The following is a 17,756-nucleotide window of genomic DNA, read 5'->3' as shown; positions in this document are numbered from 1 at the left end:
AAATGACTGAGAAAAAATGATGCACTTGTTGCTAAGTTTGAGCACTTTTTAATGTCTTTGATATAGATCACGCTCACCGGTTGCATACAATAAGGTGTAGAGGGAACAGTATCGATAAGCTTTGAACAGTGCAAGGGAGCTTTTAAGCCAAGCAAGGCGCTATTATAATATGTTAGTATCTGATGTATTTTTTTTAAAGTGCATTGGGAACATGCAAGCAGCCATAGGAAAACACAACACCATTTCAACATTTATCAACTTAAAAATCTTTGTACATTTTACTAACATTAACTAGCAGCTAGTTTAATGCAAACCAACACTATCAATACAAATGTTGAGGTTTAACTGAGTACGACAGCACACATCGAGAGGAGTTATTTAAATCGTCTTCCACTCAGATAGTGTATCCTAACCACAAACAGTCAAACAAGCAGACCAAAACATATATATAAAACAGAACACTTCCTTAATGAATATGCCATGTCATTTTTTTCCTCCGTCTGCTCTTGCGATGCATCGTGAGCATGGACCAGACTTTGACTATGGTGTGTAGGAGGGGGGTGATGTTTTTACGGTGGCGGACGCTAACGTCGCGAGCCCAACACAAGGTTCATTTGACCTTCTGGGCCTTCTGGGCCGACTTGGTGACCTTGCCCGTGGACGGAGCCTTCTTCTCCACCGCCTTGATCACGCCCACCGCCACCGTCTGACGCATGTCACGCACCGCAAAGCGCCCTGGGAGGATGGAGAGAATGATCGAATGCGAGTCATACTTCTAATGACTTCATTATAAACGTATTTCAGTCTATTACAGGCTTTATAGCACATGATACAATGCTATAGTTGATTTGTGATGAACTGTAGCACTTTGAAAATACTAAATGTAACAAGTGATTAGTTCTAGACAAGAAGCACCAAGACTGATGAAGGATGGCGATAACTTGTTATCTGATGAACAGAGCAGGTTCTGTAATATACTGCTCAAAAAAATAAAGGGAACACTTAAACAACACATCCTAGATCTGAATGAAAGAAATAATCTTGTTAAATACTTTTTTCTTTACATAGTTGAATGTGCTGACAACAAAATCACACAAAAATAATCAATGGAAATCCAATTTATCAACCCATGGAGGTCTGGATTTGGAGTCACACTCAAAATTAAAGTGGAAAACCACACTACAGGCTGATCCAACTTTGATGTAATGTCCTTAAAACAAGTCAAAATGAGGCTCAGTAGTGTGTGTGGCCTCCACGTGCCTGTATGACCTCCCTACAACGCCTGGGCATGCTCCTGATGAGGTGACGGATGGTCTCCTGAAGGATCTCCTCCCAGACCTGGACTAAAGCATCCGCCAACTCCTGGACAGTCTGTGGTGCAACGTGGCGTTGATGGATGGAGCGAGACATGATGTCCCAGATGTGCTCAATTGGATTATGGTCTGGGCCAGTCCATAGCATCAATGCCTTCCTCTTGCAAGAACTGCTGACACACTCCAGCCACATGAGGTCTAGCATTGTCTTGCATTAGGAGGAACCCAGGGCCAACCGCACCAGCATATGGTCTCACAAGGGGTCTGAGGATCTCATCTCGGTACCTAATTGCAGTCAGGCTACCTCTGGCGAGCACATGGAGGGCTGTGTGGCCCCCCAAAGAAATGCCACCCCACACCATGACTGACCCACCGCCAAACTGGTCATGCTGGAGGATGTTGCAGGCAGCAGAACGTTCTCCACGGCGTCTCCAGACTCTGTCACGTCTGTCACGTGCTCCGTGTGAACTTGCTTTCATCTGTGAAGAGCACAGGGCGCCAGTGGCGAATTTGCCAATCTTTGTGTTCTCTGGCAAATGCCAAACGTCCTGCACGGTGTTGGGCTGTAAGCACAACCCCCACCTGTGGACGTCGGGCCCTCATACCACCCTCATGGAGTCTGTTTCTGACCGTTTGACCATGCTCTGGACACTACGCTGACAGACACAGCAAACCTTCTTGCCACAGCTTGCATTGATGTGCCATCCTGGATGAGCTGCACTTCCTGAGCCACTTGTGTGGGTTGTAGACTCCGTCTCATGCTACCACTAGAGTGAAAGCACCGCCAGCATTCAAAAGTGACCAAAACATCAGCCAGGAAGCATAGGAACTGAGAAGAGGTCTGTGGTCCCCACCTGCAGAACCACTCCTTTATTGGGGATGTCTTGCTAATTGCCTATAATTTCCACCTGTTGTCTATTCCATTTGCACAACAGCATGTGAAATCTATTGTCAATCAGTGTTGCTTCCTAAGTGGACAGTTTGATTTCACAGAATTGTGATTGACTTGGAGTTACATTGTGTTGTTTAAGTGTTCCCTTTATTTTTTTGAGCAGTGTATATATACGACAAAGATGTACAGTACACGTCATCTGTCTCCCCAATAGGGATCTGGGTTGAGGGCAGACACACACACACCACATACCAAGTGGTGGGTACTCAGAGAAGCTCTCCACACACATGGGCTTCCCGGGGACCATGTCAACGATGGCTGCGTCGCCAGACTTCAGGGCCTTGGGGTTGTCCTCCAGCTTCTTGCCCGAGCGCCGGTCAATCTTCTCCTTCAGCTCAGCGAACTTACAGGCGATGTGGGCCGTGTGGCAGTCCAGCACAGGGGCGTAGCCGGCACTGATCTGACCTGGGTGGTTCAGGATGATGACCTGGGGGAGGAGGGAGGAGACACACACACACACGTCATTTCTCTTCTATGTGACTCTATGCTATTTGTTTTCTTTTTAAACGGGGTAGTAAGTGATGTGTGAATTGGACAAAAACAGGAATCAGAACACAGCATGTTAATTGGTGTCTCGTAAGGACACGTTTCAGTCCAGTCACACAATGTTCTCCACAGCTAACTCTCCTATCCAGACCTGTGCAGTGAAGTTGGCCGCCTCCATCGGCGGGTCGTTCTTACTGTCTCCAGCCACGTTCCCTCGCCGTATGTCTTTTACCGACACGTTCTTGACGTTAAAGCCCACGTTGTCTCCGGGCATGGCCTCGGTCAGCGCCTCGTGGTGCATCTCCACTGACTTGACCTCCGTGGTCACATTGACGGGGGCAAAAGTCACCACCATGCCTGGCTTGATCACGCCCGTCTCCACCCGCCCCACCGGGACCGTACCAATACCTGGGAGAGAGGGAGGTGAGAGGCATGAAATGTTTGAGGCAATCTTTCAAGTCTCTCTGAGGCCAGGATTGAATCTGATCGCACTTCTAGATATTGTAGCATTTAATGGCAATGTTACCGCCTTCGCAGAGATTGCATTCAAGGTAAACGCTGCAGATGTCAGCTTAATTGTAAATTCCAGTTAAATGTCAAGCGTGCTAGATCGTGGATCGAACGCAGCTCGGATTGAATCCCAGCCTGAGTGCAAGGTATAACATCAAAATAGAATGTATGTAAGAGCTGAAAAACAACTCAAAACCCTTTGGCTTTCATTGCTGCACAATAGCCAAATTGACTGAATTGAAATGGAATTGACCCCCAAGCCACTGGCATAGCACCAGTGGTGGGGAGGCCCCCACAAGCTCCTCCACCTCCCAGGGCCTCACCTCCTATCTTGTAGACGTCCTGTAGGGGCAGGCGGAGGGGTTTGTCTGTGGGGCGGGAGGGCGGCTGGATGGCGTCCAGGGCCTCCAGCAGGGTGGTTCCAGAGGCGTTGCCGTCCTTACGGGTGACCTTCCACCCTTTGAACCATGTCATCTACAGGGAACAGACCAAATATTAGGAACAAGCATAACTTAAGCGTTATGGCCTACATAGGTAATACGTATTAAGACACCTTGTAAAACGAACCCCTTTTCATACAATGGCAGTTATACTAATTGGGCAGTGTAATTCAGTGGAGGTGTGCACGACTGCATCTGCAACTCTATTGTGTAATAAGGTTGCGTCCTAAGAATATAAAGTGTCCTCCTGCCTTGGAAAAAGATAAGGTTAAGTATAAAAAGAAGAATACTAACATTAGGGCTAGCCTCCAGCATATTGTCCCCATTCCAGCCAGAGATGGGAACGAAGGCCACCGTATCCGGGTTGTAACCAATCTTCTTAATATAGGTGCTGACTTCCTTCACAATCTCCTCATAGCGTTTCTGGCTGTAGTTGGGCTCGGTGGAGTCCATCTTGTTGACCCCTACGATCAACTGCTTGACCCCTAGGGTGTAGGCCAGAAGGGCGTGCTCGCGGGTTTGCCCATTCTTGGAGATGCCCGCCTCGAACTCGCCCACGCCCGCCGCCACGATGAGCACGGCACAGTCCGCCTGTGGCAAGGAGGAGACGGGGAGCAAACATGACGTTTCATTTTGTTTGCATTTGAAAGCAGTTTGAAAGCAGAAAGTGTTACATGAAAAAATAAGCATTTTTCTTGTTTAGTAAATGTAATTTTAAAAAATGTTGCCGTTTATGGATTCCCAGAATAACCGTTTGATTTTCAGAGTAGCCAATGTAATCCTGGTCAAAGGTTTTGTTTTCTAAGAGTATAGAAGACATGTTTAATATGTTTCATGCTCTTCCTTCCAGTTTTGGGGCCCATACGTACCAAATAAGAAGGCCTTTGGCTAAACTTTTAGTCAGGGTCCATGTTTAGTGACAGCTGGATACAGTAGTGTCTGCAGCCCATACCTGAGAGGTACCAGTGATCATGTTCTTGATGAAGTCCCTGTGTCCCGGGGCGTCGATGATGGTGACGTAGTACCTGCTGGTTTCAAACTTCCACAGGGAGATGTCGATGGTGATGCCTCGCTCCCTCTCTGCCTTCAGCTTATCCAGCACCCAGGCATACTTGAACGAGCCCTTCCCCATCTAAAGACAGACCAAAGAGAGACCAAATCAATGTCAAAAGTCCGCCGTTTGTTTGTCTCTTTCGTCTTTATGTTGGAACAAAATCGAGAGAGGGATATCGAGAGATAAATAAGTCAATGCTCAGTTCAATGGTATGGATTCAAAGTGGAATCATACCATATCCCTGAAATACCGAGCTTGGTGTAAAGTTTGACAATTAGAGACTCTAACATATCGATCATGTATAACAACAGGCTAGACCTTAAATACATTCCCAGCACAGAGAGTGGTTTTGTTAAGTTACTTGTGTCTGGTCACCTCCATACCTCAGCGGCCTCCTTCTCAAACTTCTCAATGGTCCTCTTGTCGATGCCCCCACACTTGTAGATGAGGTGGCCTGTTGTGGTGGACTTGCCTGAGTCCACATGGCCGATCACCACGATGTTGATGTGAAGCTTCTCCTTGCCCATAGCTGTTCACTCAGGAAGACACTGGAGTAGATTGTGACAAGAGGGGTCAACTAAGCTAGCCAAGTTATTAGGAATTACAATGTCATTAACCGAGCCAAATGTATTACATTTTAGGAGGTATTAAGAAGACAAATATTTGTGAAACTGATTAATACTAGTGACTGAGTCCAATATCCCTTTGCAATGCTTTGTTTAGTTGATAAGTCTGCTAAGCAATGAAGAAAACTCACAACAGTCGGTAGATTATTGCATCACACAAACATCTCTTCTCCCTAGCACATCATCATTTCAGTCATCGAGAACCATTCACACCCCATAAGACCTCTCTATTCCCTTCCCTGACAATGTGTATAAAGTTTCACTGAGTGGCTTGGCACCATTTTGAGAGTGAGGTCATCAGAATGAAAGAACAGGTGAAAGAAAAGCAGCTATTTCTCAACAACATAGCTGTTATTTTCCTTCCTGGTTCTCAAAGCCTACCCCACCACGTTCATGATGACACTGGAGACTGGTGGTTGGGTGCAAACAGTATATGGGACGTTTAATATTCCAAGAGGCAGTCACAGAAACAATGGCCAGTCAATCAATCAATATACACCCAGGTTACATTCCCAATGGCACCCTAGTCCATATTTAGTGCATTGTGCTTTATACAGGGAATAGTACACTATAGCCTATAGGGAATAGGGTGCCATTTCTGACAACTCCCAATTTTACCTAGGCAACCCCTCCATCCTCATATACTCCCCTAAACACCTGCTACAATTGACACTGAAATAAAGGTTGTTGTTTTTTTTTACATAACATAGCTATTAACAAGATATCAAAGAAATACCATATGAAACTGTATATTATGTAGTTACAAAAACTTATTGACAAAATAATGGTATTGTGGCCATCATGTCATATTTATTTGCTCCTATGACGCAATGAAAGACATTACCGGACAGCAATAGGTAGGCTATTAAAAGACTACTGCCTTAGTTTTGCCAATATTGACGCATGCATCATGTATCTTGCTGGCTTGGTAACTAATTCGCGTTTTCCAAACACATAGGCTACAGCGCCGGTTGATACCGAGGTATTAAACTGCGCCATGTTACCTTCGAGAGCAACCCCTCATTGTTTTGCTAAGTGTCAGCCGCGTTGTTATTGTACTTTCCACATGGAGACTGTGTGCAATATATCCAAACCGACTGCCTTGCATAACACTATTTCATCCAGCGTTATACCTACCTCGTCAGACCATTTCACAGCACACATTTCAAAATGCAGACCACGGTTGGTTAATACTTGTTGTTAGCTAAAAATGGTATCATACCTGTGTTTGTATAGATGCGCTCGCAAAAATTCGGGCAGGGATCGTGTAGCAAAAGATGCTATCTGGTTTATTATTAAGGACCCAGTAGTGGGTGCTATCTGGTTTATTATTAGGGACCCAGTAGTGGGTGCTGCCGGTATTGGCTTTACACACGTCATTAGTTTAACCCTCCCGTGGAGAAATTCGTGTTTTTCGCCACCAGGTGGTGGTGATGTACCATAAATCAGAGAATCAGACCAAACCATCAATGTGTAACGTACCAATTTGTGAACATGAGACATGATTGTCAAACAGCTGTGAATTTGGTATACATTTACACACAAACACAATAACAGAACACACAAACAGATACTGTACATACCAACAGAGGAGACAAATAGTAGAGAACAGTGTCCCTCACCATCACACTACTCTAAAGGCACTTGTTTAACTTGAAATATGGCATCAACCAGCCTGTTGCAGTAGGTGCAAACCGATTTGGAGACCAGACCTAAAACATATGACCAAAGTTGGAAAGCTTCTGAAGTTCAACCTCCAATTAGTACTTTTTTTCCTCTTTTTTTTTAACCATTATGATCAATAGAAGTAGCTAGGTATATTTGGGTAAAATGTACATTGTACGCAACAATAGTAAATAAACCAAGAGTTGTACTACTGTATACATTTCCAAAACATTTGGTCATCTTAATAAAAAAGCACTTTCAAAGAGAAATAAAATTGAAAAAAATTTGAAAAGCAAAAGACTGTGCCATCAAGGGACTGTACAAGTGTTCAAAATAAAACGTTGCATCATCCTTCTCCCTCAGAGACGCTATAACGTAACCTCACTCCACCAAACGGCTAGCTTTTCGCTACCGTGGTTGGCTAAGACGTCGTCAAGAGGCCGGTCACGCGTGTTTGAGGAGCAGAGGCGCCTGTTACAAAACCTATACATTCTATCGTGTACATACTGATGTGCAAAACATACTGTAAAGCTTCTGCAAAGGTTAAAAGAGTTGATACTGTAGCAAGACCAGAGGAACGGAGTTAGTAACAGTGTGTGTGTCATTTCAGCCTCTGTTTCTAGGTAAATACTCTCTGGTCTTCTGTTCAAGTGTGAGCAGCCAGGATACTGTAAGGCACTTTAAAAATGGGCAAAAGTCAGTGAACCAGTCCAATTGGTCAAAAGCACATCAAGTGCTTACTATTGAGCTGAAAGTACTTTGTCGGGACTTGTTAGCCAATCGTTTCTTCACTCCAGTGTGTTCCCCATTAAGTAACTTCACTCCAGATTTGGGAAAAGGTCGAGCCAAGAACCACCTCCGGCGAGCAAGGCCACTCTCAATCATTTATTCTGGAAAGAAGAATAACATCAACAAATGGACTAATGATTACATTGCACTAATGAAGGCCTACAAATTATGACTACGTAGACAACAAAAAAAACTATTGGTAACATTTCTCAAAAAAGCTAAAGCAAGAGGGCAGCATATCTAGTCTATCTAGGGAATATCTTTCAAGTCCTAGAAACAAATAAAAATCTCCTGTCCCACATTTTACACTGTTTGTATGGTACCATTAACGAGTAACTTCTCTGAGCTTTGATGGCACCAGGACTTACTCTAGAGTCTGTAGTTTGTAGTGTGGGTCATCCCTGATGCCGGAGAGAATTCTCAGTCCTTCTTCTCCCGTGTCGTTTCCCATCAGGCCCAGCTCTGTGATTTTGGAGCAACTGGACTTCAGGGCTAAGGCTAGGGAGGAGCAGCCCTCTGCTGTGATCCCACAGCATCTCAGACTGGGGGGGGGGGAACGACATTCACTTCACCTTACTCAACAATGCATTATAAATGCATTTTTTTGTGAATATGCTTAGAAGTATTAACACTGTTAACATGTTACTTACAACAGTCTCTCCAGTTTACAGGTTGTTGAGGTCAGTCCCATGCAGAGTGTTTTTACACCGCTGTCTCCCAGTTCGTTTCCAGATAGATCCAGCTCTTTCAGGTTGGTGAGATTGGAGCGGAGAGCTTCGACCAGCTCCGGACAGCATAGCTCTGTCATCTTACAGTCACTCAGCCTAGGTGTGTGTGTGTGTGTGTGTGTGGGGGGGGGGAGCAAATGTTGAACAAATACACTCAACATCAGTATGTCATTTGATTTGAGTATACTGTCCCTATAAAATCACACATGATGTGCCTGTTGATGCCATTTCAATTTAAAAATATCTCTATCATCTAAACCAATGGTGACCCGTTAGGCCTTCTCCCATTGTACAGTCTAATCGCAGTACTCACCGTAGGGTCTCCAGTGAAAAGCGTATAGTTTTGAGGAACCGGAAAAACGCGACAACATCTGAGTGGCCCAGGTGGTTCCTGCTGATATCCAGCTGTTTGAGGAAGGTGGGGCTGAAACTGAACTCTCCAGCCAGCCATCGACAGCCTCCAGATGTGAAGCCACAGCTCGCCAGACTGGAGAGAGAAGGGCAACAGTCGTCAATGTCAATTCAATAATCAATGATTTTATTCTTCAATATGTATGTGTGGTATCCAAGGAGGTTGGAATAAGATAAGACAGCAAAAAGACACATTTCCTAAACAAAATTGGACAAGTTTGAATGTACTATTCAGCTCATATGGCAGGCAAAGCGGCAGACAGCGGGCAAATTCGGCTCATGACTTTTGTTTTTGAATCGCCAAAATTGTCTAACTTGTTTTCATAGGGGTGTACATGGGATTGGGCACAACTCTCTGCGAACTAGCTAGCTTACTTGAGTTTCTCCAGTTGACAGGCGGGCAGTCCGAAGGCGTTGCAGAGCATCTTGACTCCCTCGTCCTTCAGGTTGTTGTTGCTCAGGTTGAGCTCCCTCAGACTGGGGATGTTCACCAGACACCTAAACATGTTCTCACAGCATTTCTCAGTGAGCTGACAACAGTACAACCTGGTGGTGGAGGGAAAATGTATGGTACATTTACTACAGTGAACATTCCACTTTAGAATCAGTGAGGTGGAACGTGTGAGTGTACTACAATACTCCAGAAAGTACTCACTCCAGTTTGTATATCTGGGTTGACTTCAGTATGTCCATGAGCAGCTCCACCCCCCGGTCTCCCAGGTCGTTCATGCTGACGTCCAGCTCTCGCAGGTGTCTAGGGTTGTCTATCAGCAACACCGCCAGAGCGCGACTCAGCTCCAGGCCCAGCTTGCAGTTTGAGAGCCTAACAAAGATTACAATCAAATTTAAAGAAAACAATTATTTCCTTACAGAAGGGAACTTCATTTGCATCAAGTCACAATATTAACACGAAGGAGAATTTAATTAAATGATATTACAGGTGGGGGTAAAGCAAGCCTACACAAAATCAGAACAGGTTCCGTGGACATTTACTCAATACTCACTTCAGGACCTGCAGTTCGCACTTAACAACCTTTAGTCCGTCAACGAGATGAAACACCCCCGATTCTTCCGGTTCGTTGCCGCTCAGATCCAGCTCTCGCAGGTGCGACGGGTTGGATTTGAGAGCTTTGGCCAGAGCTGCAAAGCCATTCTGTTTCACCCTGCAGCCGGACAGTTTCAGTCTCTCCAGTCGGCAGTGTGGCTTGGCCAAGCCGGCCGCCAACAGCTGCACTCCAGAGTCCTTCAGCGTGTTGAAACTCAGGTCCAGAGTTCTCAGATTGGACACCTTTGAGGTGAGCGCAGAGGCCAGATAGTCACAGGATTTCTCAGTCAGGTTGTGATACGACAGCCTGGTGGGAAGGAGGGTTTATGGAATCAAGATGAACATTAGAAGCCCTACTAGTAGCCACTTGAACCACCAAAACTAAGACGAGCCCAACAAACGTGAATTACCACATTTTTGATGACAATTATCTTGTGCGTTACCGACATGTCATATAGATATGTAATAGCTGGTACTGTTAAATGACCAAGTACTTACGTGGCGGTCTGGGAAGCTTTGATCACTGGCAGCATCCTCAGAAGTTCCTCGTCTCCTCTGTTCTCTACATCCAAACCAAGCATGTCTATCGATCCAGACAACGATGCCAAAAAGAGAGTGGCCAGGTCGGACCAATGTGTAGTTGGATATTTGGCATCTGGGGGGATTCCCGTCTCGAGAAAGCGCACACTATCGTTGTCTAGAGAGTAGTCTTTCAGTTCCCTCAGGCAGTTCAGCAGGTTGAGGGTCCTCGGCGAAGTGGGATTCTCCAAGACCTTCTTCTTGATGTACACTAACATTTCCGGAAGGGCAGTAGACGGGGTGAAGCCAGCCTCTGAGAACATCTGGTTAAAGTTCTGCGCAATGCCGAGGAGAAAGCGAAGGAAGAGGTCCATATGTCCGGTCTTGCTCCGCAAAGTCATGTCCACCGCGCTCTTGAGTTGGGTGGCATCTCCAAAAAACCAGAGAGTTCTCTCAATCTGGGTTTTCCGGTTGACAGCCTGGTTTTCGTCTTGGTTGCCAACAGATTGAAGAAACCGCATTGCGGCAAAGAACTCCTGAATGGTGGTATGCCCAAAGTAGTAGATCTTCTTCTGCTGCAGCCCAATATCCTCCCTGAAGATGGGTATGCTTACTTTTGCGTACACAGCTGCCACTTGGACATCAATGTTGCACTCTCGTAGGTCTTCCTCGTAGAAAACCGTGTTGCCTTTCACCAACTGCTTAAAGGCTAGTTCCCCCAATTCATCAACTATCTTTACATTGTGTTTCCCTATTTGTAACAGGATGAGTAGGTCGTTAAATAGTGGAGTTAGTGCGACAGGTTCGCATATTTTGTCGGGTACATATGTCTGTTTCTCGAGTATTGACGCTGAGATTGAACAGATAAAAGGTATCTGGCACAAGTTGTAGAGGCCCTTCGAGTTCTTCAAGTAGGTGATAACTGCTTTGGCCTGGTTCTTGTCATTGATTGCTCTCCTGAAGAACTCCTCTTTCTGGGAGTCGGTGAAGCCTTCAATTTCTGACACTCTGTCAATGTATTGAAGAGGGATGCGATGGACTGCCGCAGGTCTGGATGTAATCCATATGTGAGCGGCGGAGGGAAGTAGATTACCGTTAATTAGGTTTGTCAGCAGTGCCGGCACAGAGGAGGGCTCTGTGAGATCGGTCACTATCGGGCTGTTCTTGAAGTCGAGAGGACGTCGGAATTCATCCAGCCCGTCAAGAAAGAACCCAACTTTGCAGTTCTCCAAGTTGTAAATTCCTGGTTCTTTCAATTCTGGGAAAAACTCGTAAAGAAGTTCAATCATACTCAGTCTCTCCTTTAGCAAATTCAGCTCCCGGAAAGGAAGGGGAAATATGAGTTGGACTTCCTGGTCTCCTTTTCCCTCTGCCCAGTTAAGAATCATCATCCGCACATGGCTAGTTTTGCCAATACCAGAGATGCCCTTTGTCAGAGCTGTTCTGATAGGTTCATCGACTTCTGAGTTTAGGAATGAACATGTTCCTTTATGTCTTCTCCTGTAGCCTGGCTCAGATAGAATATACTCATGTTGGTTCTCCTCACTACTTTTACCAGCTTGATAGTGGAGATCGCAATGTATATAAAATGGATGCTCAGTTTCCCCACCTGGCGGACTTTGATACTTTTTCTTTAGGATGGCTTTCAGCTTATTGCGGAGTTTTCCCACATGGGAGGCAGAAACTTTCCTGGCAAATTGGCAAATAAAAGTATATCTTATTTTCTACATGCAATATGAAATACTAAAGCTTCAATGAACATGCTCTACTGTGTGTTCAAAATGACATGACATTTTCAATAGACTAATTTTGATCTGGTTCTCCGTTCTTACTGTGTGGTGAATATGATTATCTTACCTTTGTTCGGTCAATCGTTTTTTCCCCCCAGGGCAAAACATTTCCCTGGATTCAGAGGAGGTAGATCTGTTACTACCAACGTTTGTGTCCCTCCAATTTCTCCAGAGACAGAATCTGTGTAGAATGCTGTAAGACAGGCTAGCTGGTCCCTCATGTGATGACGCCTGCAGGGAGGTCACACTACCAACCAACCATTGACCTGTAAAAGACACAGAACATTGTGATTAGCAATAGTGGTACTGTCTGCATGTAGGTACACTATATCAGTGATGTACTGACATCACTCCCTAAATTGCACTGCCTCTCATATGGGAAATTATTCATGAACATGTTAAACCACAAATTATTCTAGCTAAGACTTCCACCTCAGCTTCTCATAGGTAACCTGGGTTTGTGTTAACATTACACTCCTTGTACTCCGTGACATATGCCAAACAGTTTGGCATGACTAGGAGTGGCATGATGGCACAAACAGAATGGCATTCTAGGCTAGCTCATCAGTCGTGCTTTCAAACCTTGATTTTTTAGAATATTACCTTGTGAAATTAAGGCAACCGTCTTAACTAGCTAGCCATTGTTTTAGTCATGTAAATATCAGCTAGGTAGCTAGCCAAGTTGGTAAGTGCCTTGGCTTGTGCGAGCCAGAACGTCTCACAGGCTCCTGCCCTAACTCCTGTTTCTGTACCGCGGGGCAGCTTGGACAGGACGCTAGTCTATCGCAGGGCCTTACCCCCAACTATCTCCTTAATATTGAGTGCCAAGCAGAGATACATCAAGTCCCATTTTTACAGTCTTTGCTATGACTCGGCCAGGGATTGAACTCACAACCGTCCAATCTCTGGGTGGACACTAACCACAAGGCCACTGCGTTAGCCAAGTTTGAGGACTGATCAAATAATTTGCTAACTTTAGGGATGGTATCACGATCTATGTGGCCTGTGTAGCTAACTAGCTGCTATAGCTAAATAGCTGACAAAACACCGAATCTGCTTTAGCTTAACTCCAGGTCCTATTAGGAATCAGTCTGGGCTAGAGGACTAAACTCAACTCCATAGCTAAAAGCTACAGTAAATGGCTACGATAATGTACAGGCTAGCATTCATCGCGTTCCACTTTACTGAGCAGTAAATTAAACAACCACCGAAATATTACAATTCCATAGTTACGTACTTACGTGCTTGCTTTTCTCCGTCTTATTTGACTAATTCGTCTCGATAAATTCATACGCTTGAGATTACGCAAAAGGGGAGCAGTACAGAAGCAGTCATCGCCTTCTTCTTCTTCTTCTTCTTCTTCTTCTTCTATGATATCATGACCGTCCGCAAACAATCGTTTAAGCGCATGCCGCCACCTACTGTGCTGCAATGTACGATCAATCATGATCTGCCCAAGTCTGTACTACCATGAAAATACAATTCAAAACCAAATGAATCCCTAACTTCTAACATACACCTCCCCCCTCCCCCCCTACCCAACCCCATTAAACTAGATCTATATCATGCTGAAACGCTTCACCCTTAGAATTGTTCAGCATGTCAACAACCCTTTCAACAGTGACATCTGTTACCCCCAATATCTCTGGCATCTCTGCTTTCCACAACCCGAGTCATATTGATACCTTACCAATAAAAACTATGAAGTCATCTTTATTCATTATCAAAGTGTCCTTTGACACCGCACATTCATGAGCACAAGATTTCTGAACAAGCTTCCAAACCATGCCTGGACCATCAGCAGCACCAGCCCTGACAGTAGGTCCACTAACTACAGGAACATCCACGTAACCTCCATCAGTCCGCACTGTAGTTCTACCAATCTGTTTTTCAGCCTCTGCATATGATGCACCATGACTGATCCCATATCTCTGAGCCTCTAGCCTCTCTCTGTGCCTGGCATCCACCAAATGCTGCACTGTGTTCTCCCCCACAATTACAGCCCTTAATATTCACATTGCTTCGACATTCACTGTAATCATGTGCCCCTCCACACTCGGCACATATTTTCTTTCCTTGTGGACATAGATATTGGGACTCCAGTGATGACTCCCCTCAATCTAGCATAAGCACCAGGGACATGGCTTTTAATCTTCTTCCCATTAAGCTTTTCCATTTTCTAAAGCTTCTCTTGCTGAGCCTGGCTACCACACAATATTAACAATCTACTATTTCCAACTAACCGAGCTAATTTCACTTCACCTTTCTCTACGGCATTAGTTAGTCGGATAGGGTGTACAGTAAGTGAGGCCCTGTGGTCTCATCAAACACTATCACCACTTTCTACATCACTGCGCTTGATTCCTACCTTGGCCCTCTTTATGCTTTCTTTACTAGACGCTCCACTGCTTTCTGTATCATGATTTCTCTTCTTCCTATGTCTTTCCACTAGCGACCATTCCGGTCCTTGACCCTCGTCCTCCCGCTCCATAGCATCAGAACTGGCACGCATATCGTTCGCATTCCAGCACAGCTTTTCCTTCACCAACTTTTTCTCAATTTCCTCAATTTCGTCAGCACTACTCGCCGCCATTTCCCATTCCCCGTACTATGGATCAACTCTACACGCTTCACCAATCAAGGAACCTCATGAAAACAACGTCCACAACTCAACCTCCCACGGGATAGAGCTGCCCTTCCATCCGCCAAGCAGCCGCAGCCACAGCCGCAGCCTCTTCAGGTTGCATTGCCCAGTTCCGAAGCCAGAGACGCTCTGTCAAAATAAAGACCCCAAACCACCCCCTCAAGGATTTGATTGGTCAGAGTGTGGTTTCTGTGCACCTCTCTGTTGGAATGTAGCCAGACATTCTTACCGGAGTTAACCTGAGTTTTTGGTAACACTATGTAGGCTTATAGGTCGTATGATGCTCATGGAAAATAAATATTTGTTGAACAATCTATCAATTAAATTAAAACACTGTAATTCAAATAATCGCAGTCAGTGTAGTGATGATGTGATTTTAGGTAGGCATTCTAAAAGTTTAGCCTAGGTAGCCTATACCAGAGGCGTCACCGCATGACCCGGAGTGGGGTGGTGAAAAAAAACATCTGGGGCCCATAGTTTTTCCTGATTTGCGAACCTAACCAGGTAAAACTCTGGAACATCTGACGTGATGAATCTAAAAAGGTTTACTATGGGCTATGATGGGACCCGAGTTTTTTTAAGCAGGTCACATATTGGTTTTTTGTTTTTTTTTATTCCTGGAAAAACTTCTGGGCTTGGGGGGGATGAAACCCCTGTCAAAGTCCAGCAAACATGTACTTCATATGAATTATATTTTAAAGAAGGACTGGGGGTTTCCTATACACAGAGAAAGCAACTTGATGGACAATAAAACGCACAGGGCTGAGCTTGCCTTTTGCAGGTTTGCATCGTATAGTTCTGACAATGAAACTGCAGGCATTATAAAAACAATACTCAGTCAGCTATCGTGTTTATTGATTATTTCAAGTTAATCATTTTGGATTGAAAAAGTCTTGGTGGCCCAAGAATATAAACCAAATTTGATCCCATTCACATTTTCTCACAAAGAAAATGGACTATACTGTATTTGAATAAATTAAACCAAAATATTGAAATGCGCTGCGCATACGTCGCCTCCCCACACGTTTTCTGGTGACCCTGTCATAGGCCATGCTGCTTGACTACATTTAGAATTGTAGACCTTTATAATAGCCTAGGTTGTTCTGTTTTAATTGAGGGAAAGAAACACCAAAATGTAAATGGTAATTCCATTTTATCTGTAGATTTTAGCGAAATGAACGATACAGAAATCACATTCACAGTAATTGAATTTGGAAGCATCTTTTTATAACAGCCTTTCTTATGTTAGTCTAAGTGGTCTACCTAGTAGGCTATAGGTGTTCCAAAATACGCACTGTCAATAGGGCTAAATGGGCCTAGAGTCAGCTCAATGAAGTGTACAACGAGCAAATGTAAAACGATAACGGTATTAAAAAAATAATATAACAAGCATATAACAAGTGTCAGTCGTAGTTAGAGGTCAATCCCCTGTCAATCAATTGCAAGAAAATGAGCTTTAAAACTGCAAAATGTTCTTTTCACCCCATGACAAAATGTGCAGAGTTGCAGGAAATAAGCTTTAACCCTGAAAAATTCTCTCCACCAACAAGAGGGGTGTGAACAGTTTGTGTCATGAACAGTGCTTGTGCCCATAGAAATAGATGCAACATGCACAACGAGGCGCCGGATGTTCCCCAATGCTGGAAAGGGGATACCTAGTCAGTTGTACAACTGAATACCTTCAACTGAAATGTGTCTTCCGCATGGTCTTCCCTGTGGCTCAGTTGGTAGAGCATGGTGGCATTATAAAAACAATACTCAGTCAGCTATCGTGTTTATTGATTATTTCAGCATGGTGTGTGCAACGCCAGGGTTGTGGGTTCGATTCCCACGGGGGGCCAGTACAAAAACAAAATGCATGAAATGAAATGTATGTATTGACTACTGTAAGTAGCTCTGGATAAGAGCGTCTGCTAAATGACTAAAATGTAAATGTAAATGTATAAACAGCCTGTACTGGTGTCAGTCATTAATTAACTCGTTGTGGCCTCTCTCGGGCATGTGCGCCTTTACGCTTAGCAGCAGTTATTCCGTTATACAGAAGACTCTCTTACAGTAACATGGCATGACATTCAACACACATCTTCGACAAATCTTTATTCTGGAATGAGCACTTTCCGCAGACAAATTGGGTACAGGTCCCGCAGTCGCAGTTTTTTTCCGCGTGCATCCGTCCACTGTCTCTTCTTCTCGGAGAGCGGTGGTGCGTCATTTGGCACATCGTGCGCTGCTGCCTTGCCCCTGGCGCTCATGTGGTTCTCACGAAGCGCCAATGCCAACTGCATGATGAAACTTCTGATACTAAGGCGAATTTGATTCTTTTTTTTGCTCTGTGCGCCTCAGCAACAGTATGGTCCCTGATTTGTAGGGGATGTACTGCTTAAAGCTGCACTTAGCGTTTGCGGGGAACCATTGCTCCTCAACGGTAATGTTCACTTCTGGCTTGTAAGAGGAAACACAATTCTGTACAAACGTTCCCCACACTTCTGATACCAGGGTGATCTCTCTGAAGCGGTTCCATGGCATCAACCCATATTTTTCGTTCCAGGAGCTCTCCAAAGGCGTGTTCATTCCGCCGTACAGTCCTCGGGCGTATAGGAGCGTAATGAACGGTTCCAGCTTATCCACAGACATGTCCCACGTTGTCTCCTTTCGCCTGGCGCGCCTCAGCTACAGTACAGTCCTTGATGTGCTGCAACATCTGCATTTCACAAACAATGAAAGCTGTCGAATGCTCTGTCGATTCTGCCTTTGACGTAAGGTGTAGGGCCCGATTCCAATGGG

At 44.8% G+C, this 17,756-nt stretch overlaps 2 protein-coding genes across 3 annotated transcripts; both read right to left on the bottom strand.

The window, feature by feature from the left end:
- Nucleotides 1–32: 32 nt before the first annotated feature.
- On the bottom strand, nucleotides 33–6,770 carry LOC106586700 (elongation factor 1-alpha 1). The gene is made up of 8 exons (XM_014174249.2): nucleotides 6,604–6,770; nucleotides 5,139–5,303; nucleotides 4,654–4,833; nucleotides 3,996–4,292; nucleotides 3,585–3,735; nucleotides 2,903–3,159; nucleotides 2,458–2,692; nucleotides 33–735 (listed from the first exon to the last, which is right to left on the bottom strand). Exons 2-8 carry the CDS (start codon nucleotides 5,280–5,282, stop codon nucleotides 611–613), a joined length of 1,389 nt encoding a protein of 462 aa, XP_014029724.1. The 5' UTR covers nucleotides 5,283–5,303; nucleotides 6,604–6,770; the 3' UTR covers nucleotides 33–610.
- Nucleotides 6,771–6,900: 130 nt separating this feature from the next.
- On the bottom strand, nucleotides 6,901–13,713 carry LOC106586688 (NACHT, LRR and PYD domains-containing protein 12). 2 transcript variants are annotated; one of them, XM_014174232.2, is made up of 10 exons: nucleotides 13,570–13,713; nucleotides 12,396–12,594; nucleotides 10,518–12,227; nucleotides 9,979–10,326; nucleotides 9,630–9,797; nucleotides 9,350–9,520; nucleotides 8,877–9,050; nucleotides 8,486–8,659; nucleotides 8,204–8,377; nucleotides 6,901–7,936 (listed from the first exon to the last, which is right to left on the bottom strand). In XM_014174232.2, exons 2-10 carry the CDS (start codon nucleotides 12,434–12,436, stop codon nucleotides 7,924–7,926), a joined length of 2,973 nt encoding a protein of 990 aa, XP_014029707.2. In that variant the 5' UTR covers nucleotides 12,437–12,594; nucleotides 13,570–13,713; the 3' UTR covers nucleotides 6,901–7,923. The 2 variants fall into 2 exon arrangements, with proteins under 2 accessions (XP_014029707.2, XP_014029715.2); XM_014174240.2 differs by having other exon boundaries at nucleotides 13,566–13,712.
- Between the last annotated feature and the right edge of the window lie 4,043 nt (nucleotides 13,714–17,756).

This window comes from Salmo salar, chromosome ssa02, assembly GCF_905237065.1.
Source record: "Salmo salar chromosome ssa02, Ssal_v3.1, whole genome shotgun sequence".
NCBI classification, from domain to species: Eukaryota; Metazoa; Chordata; class Actinopteri; order Salmoniformes; family Salmonidae; genus Salmo; species Salmo salar.
This window is presented reverse-complemented; position numbering and strand designations above follow the sequence as displayed.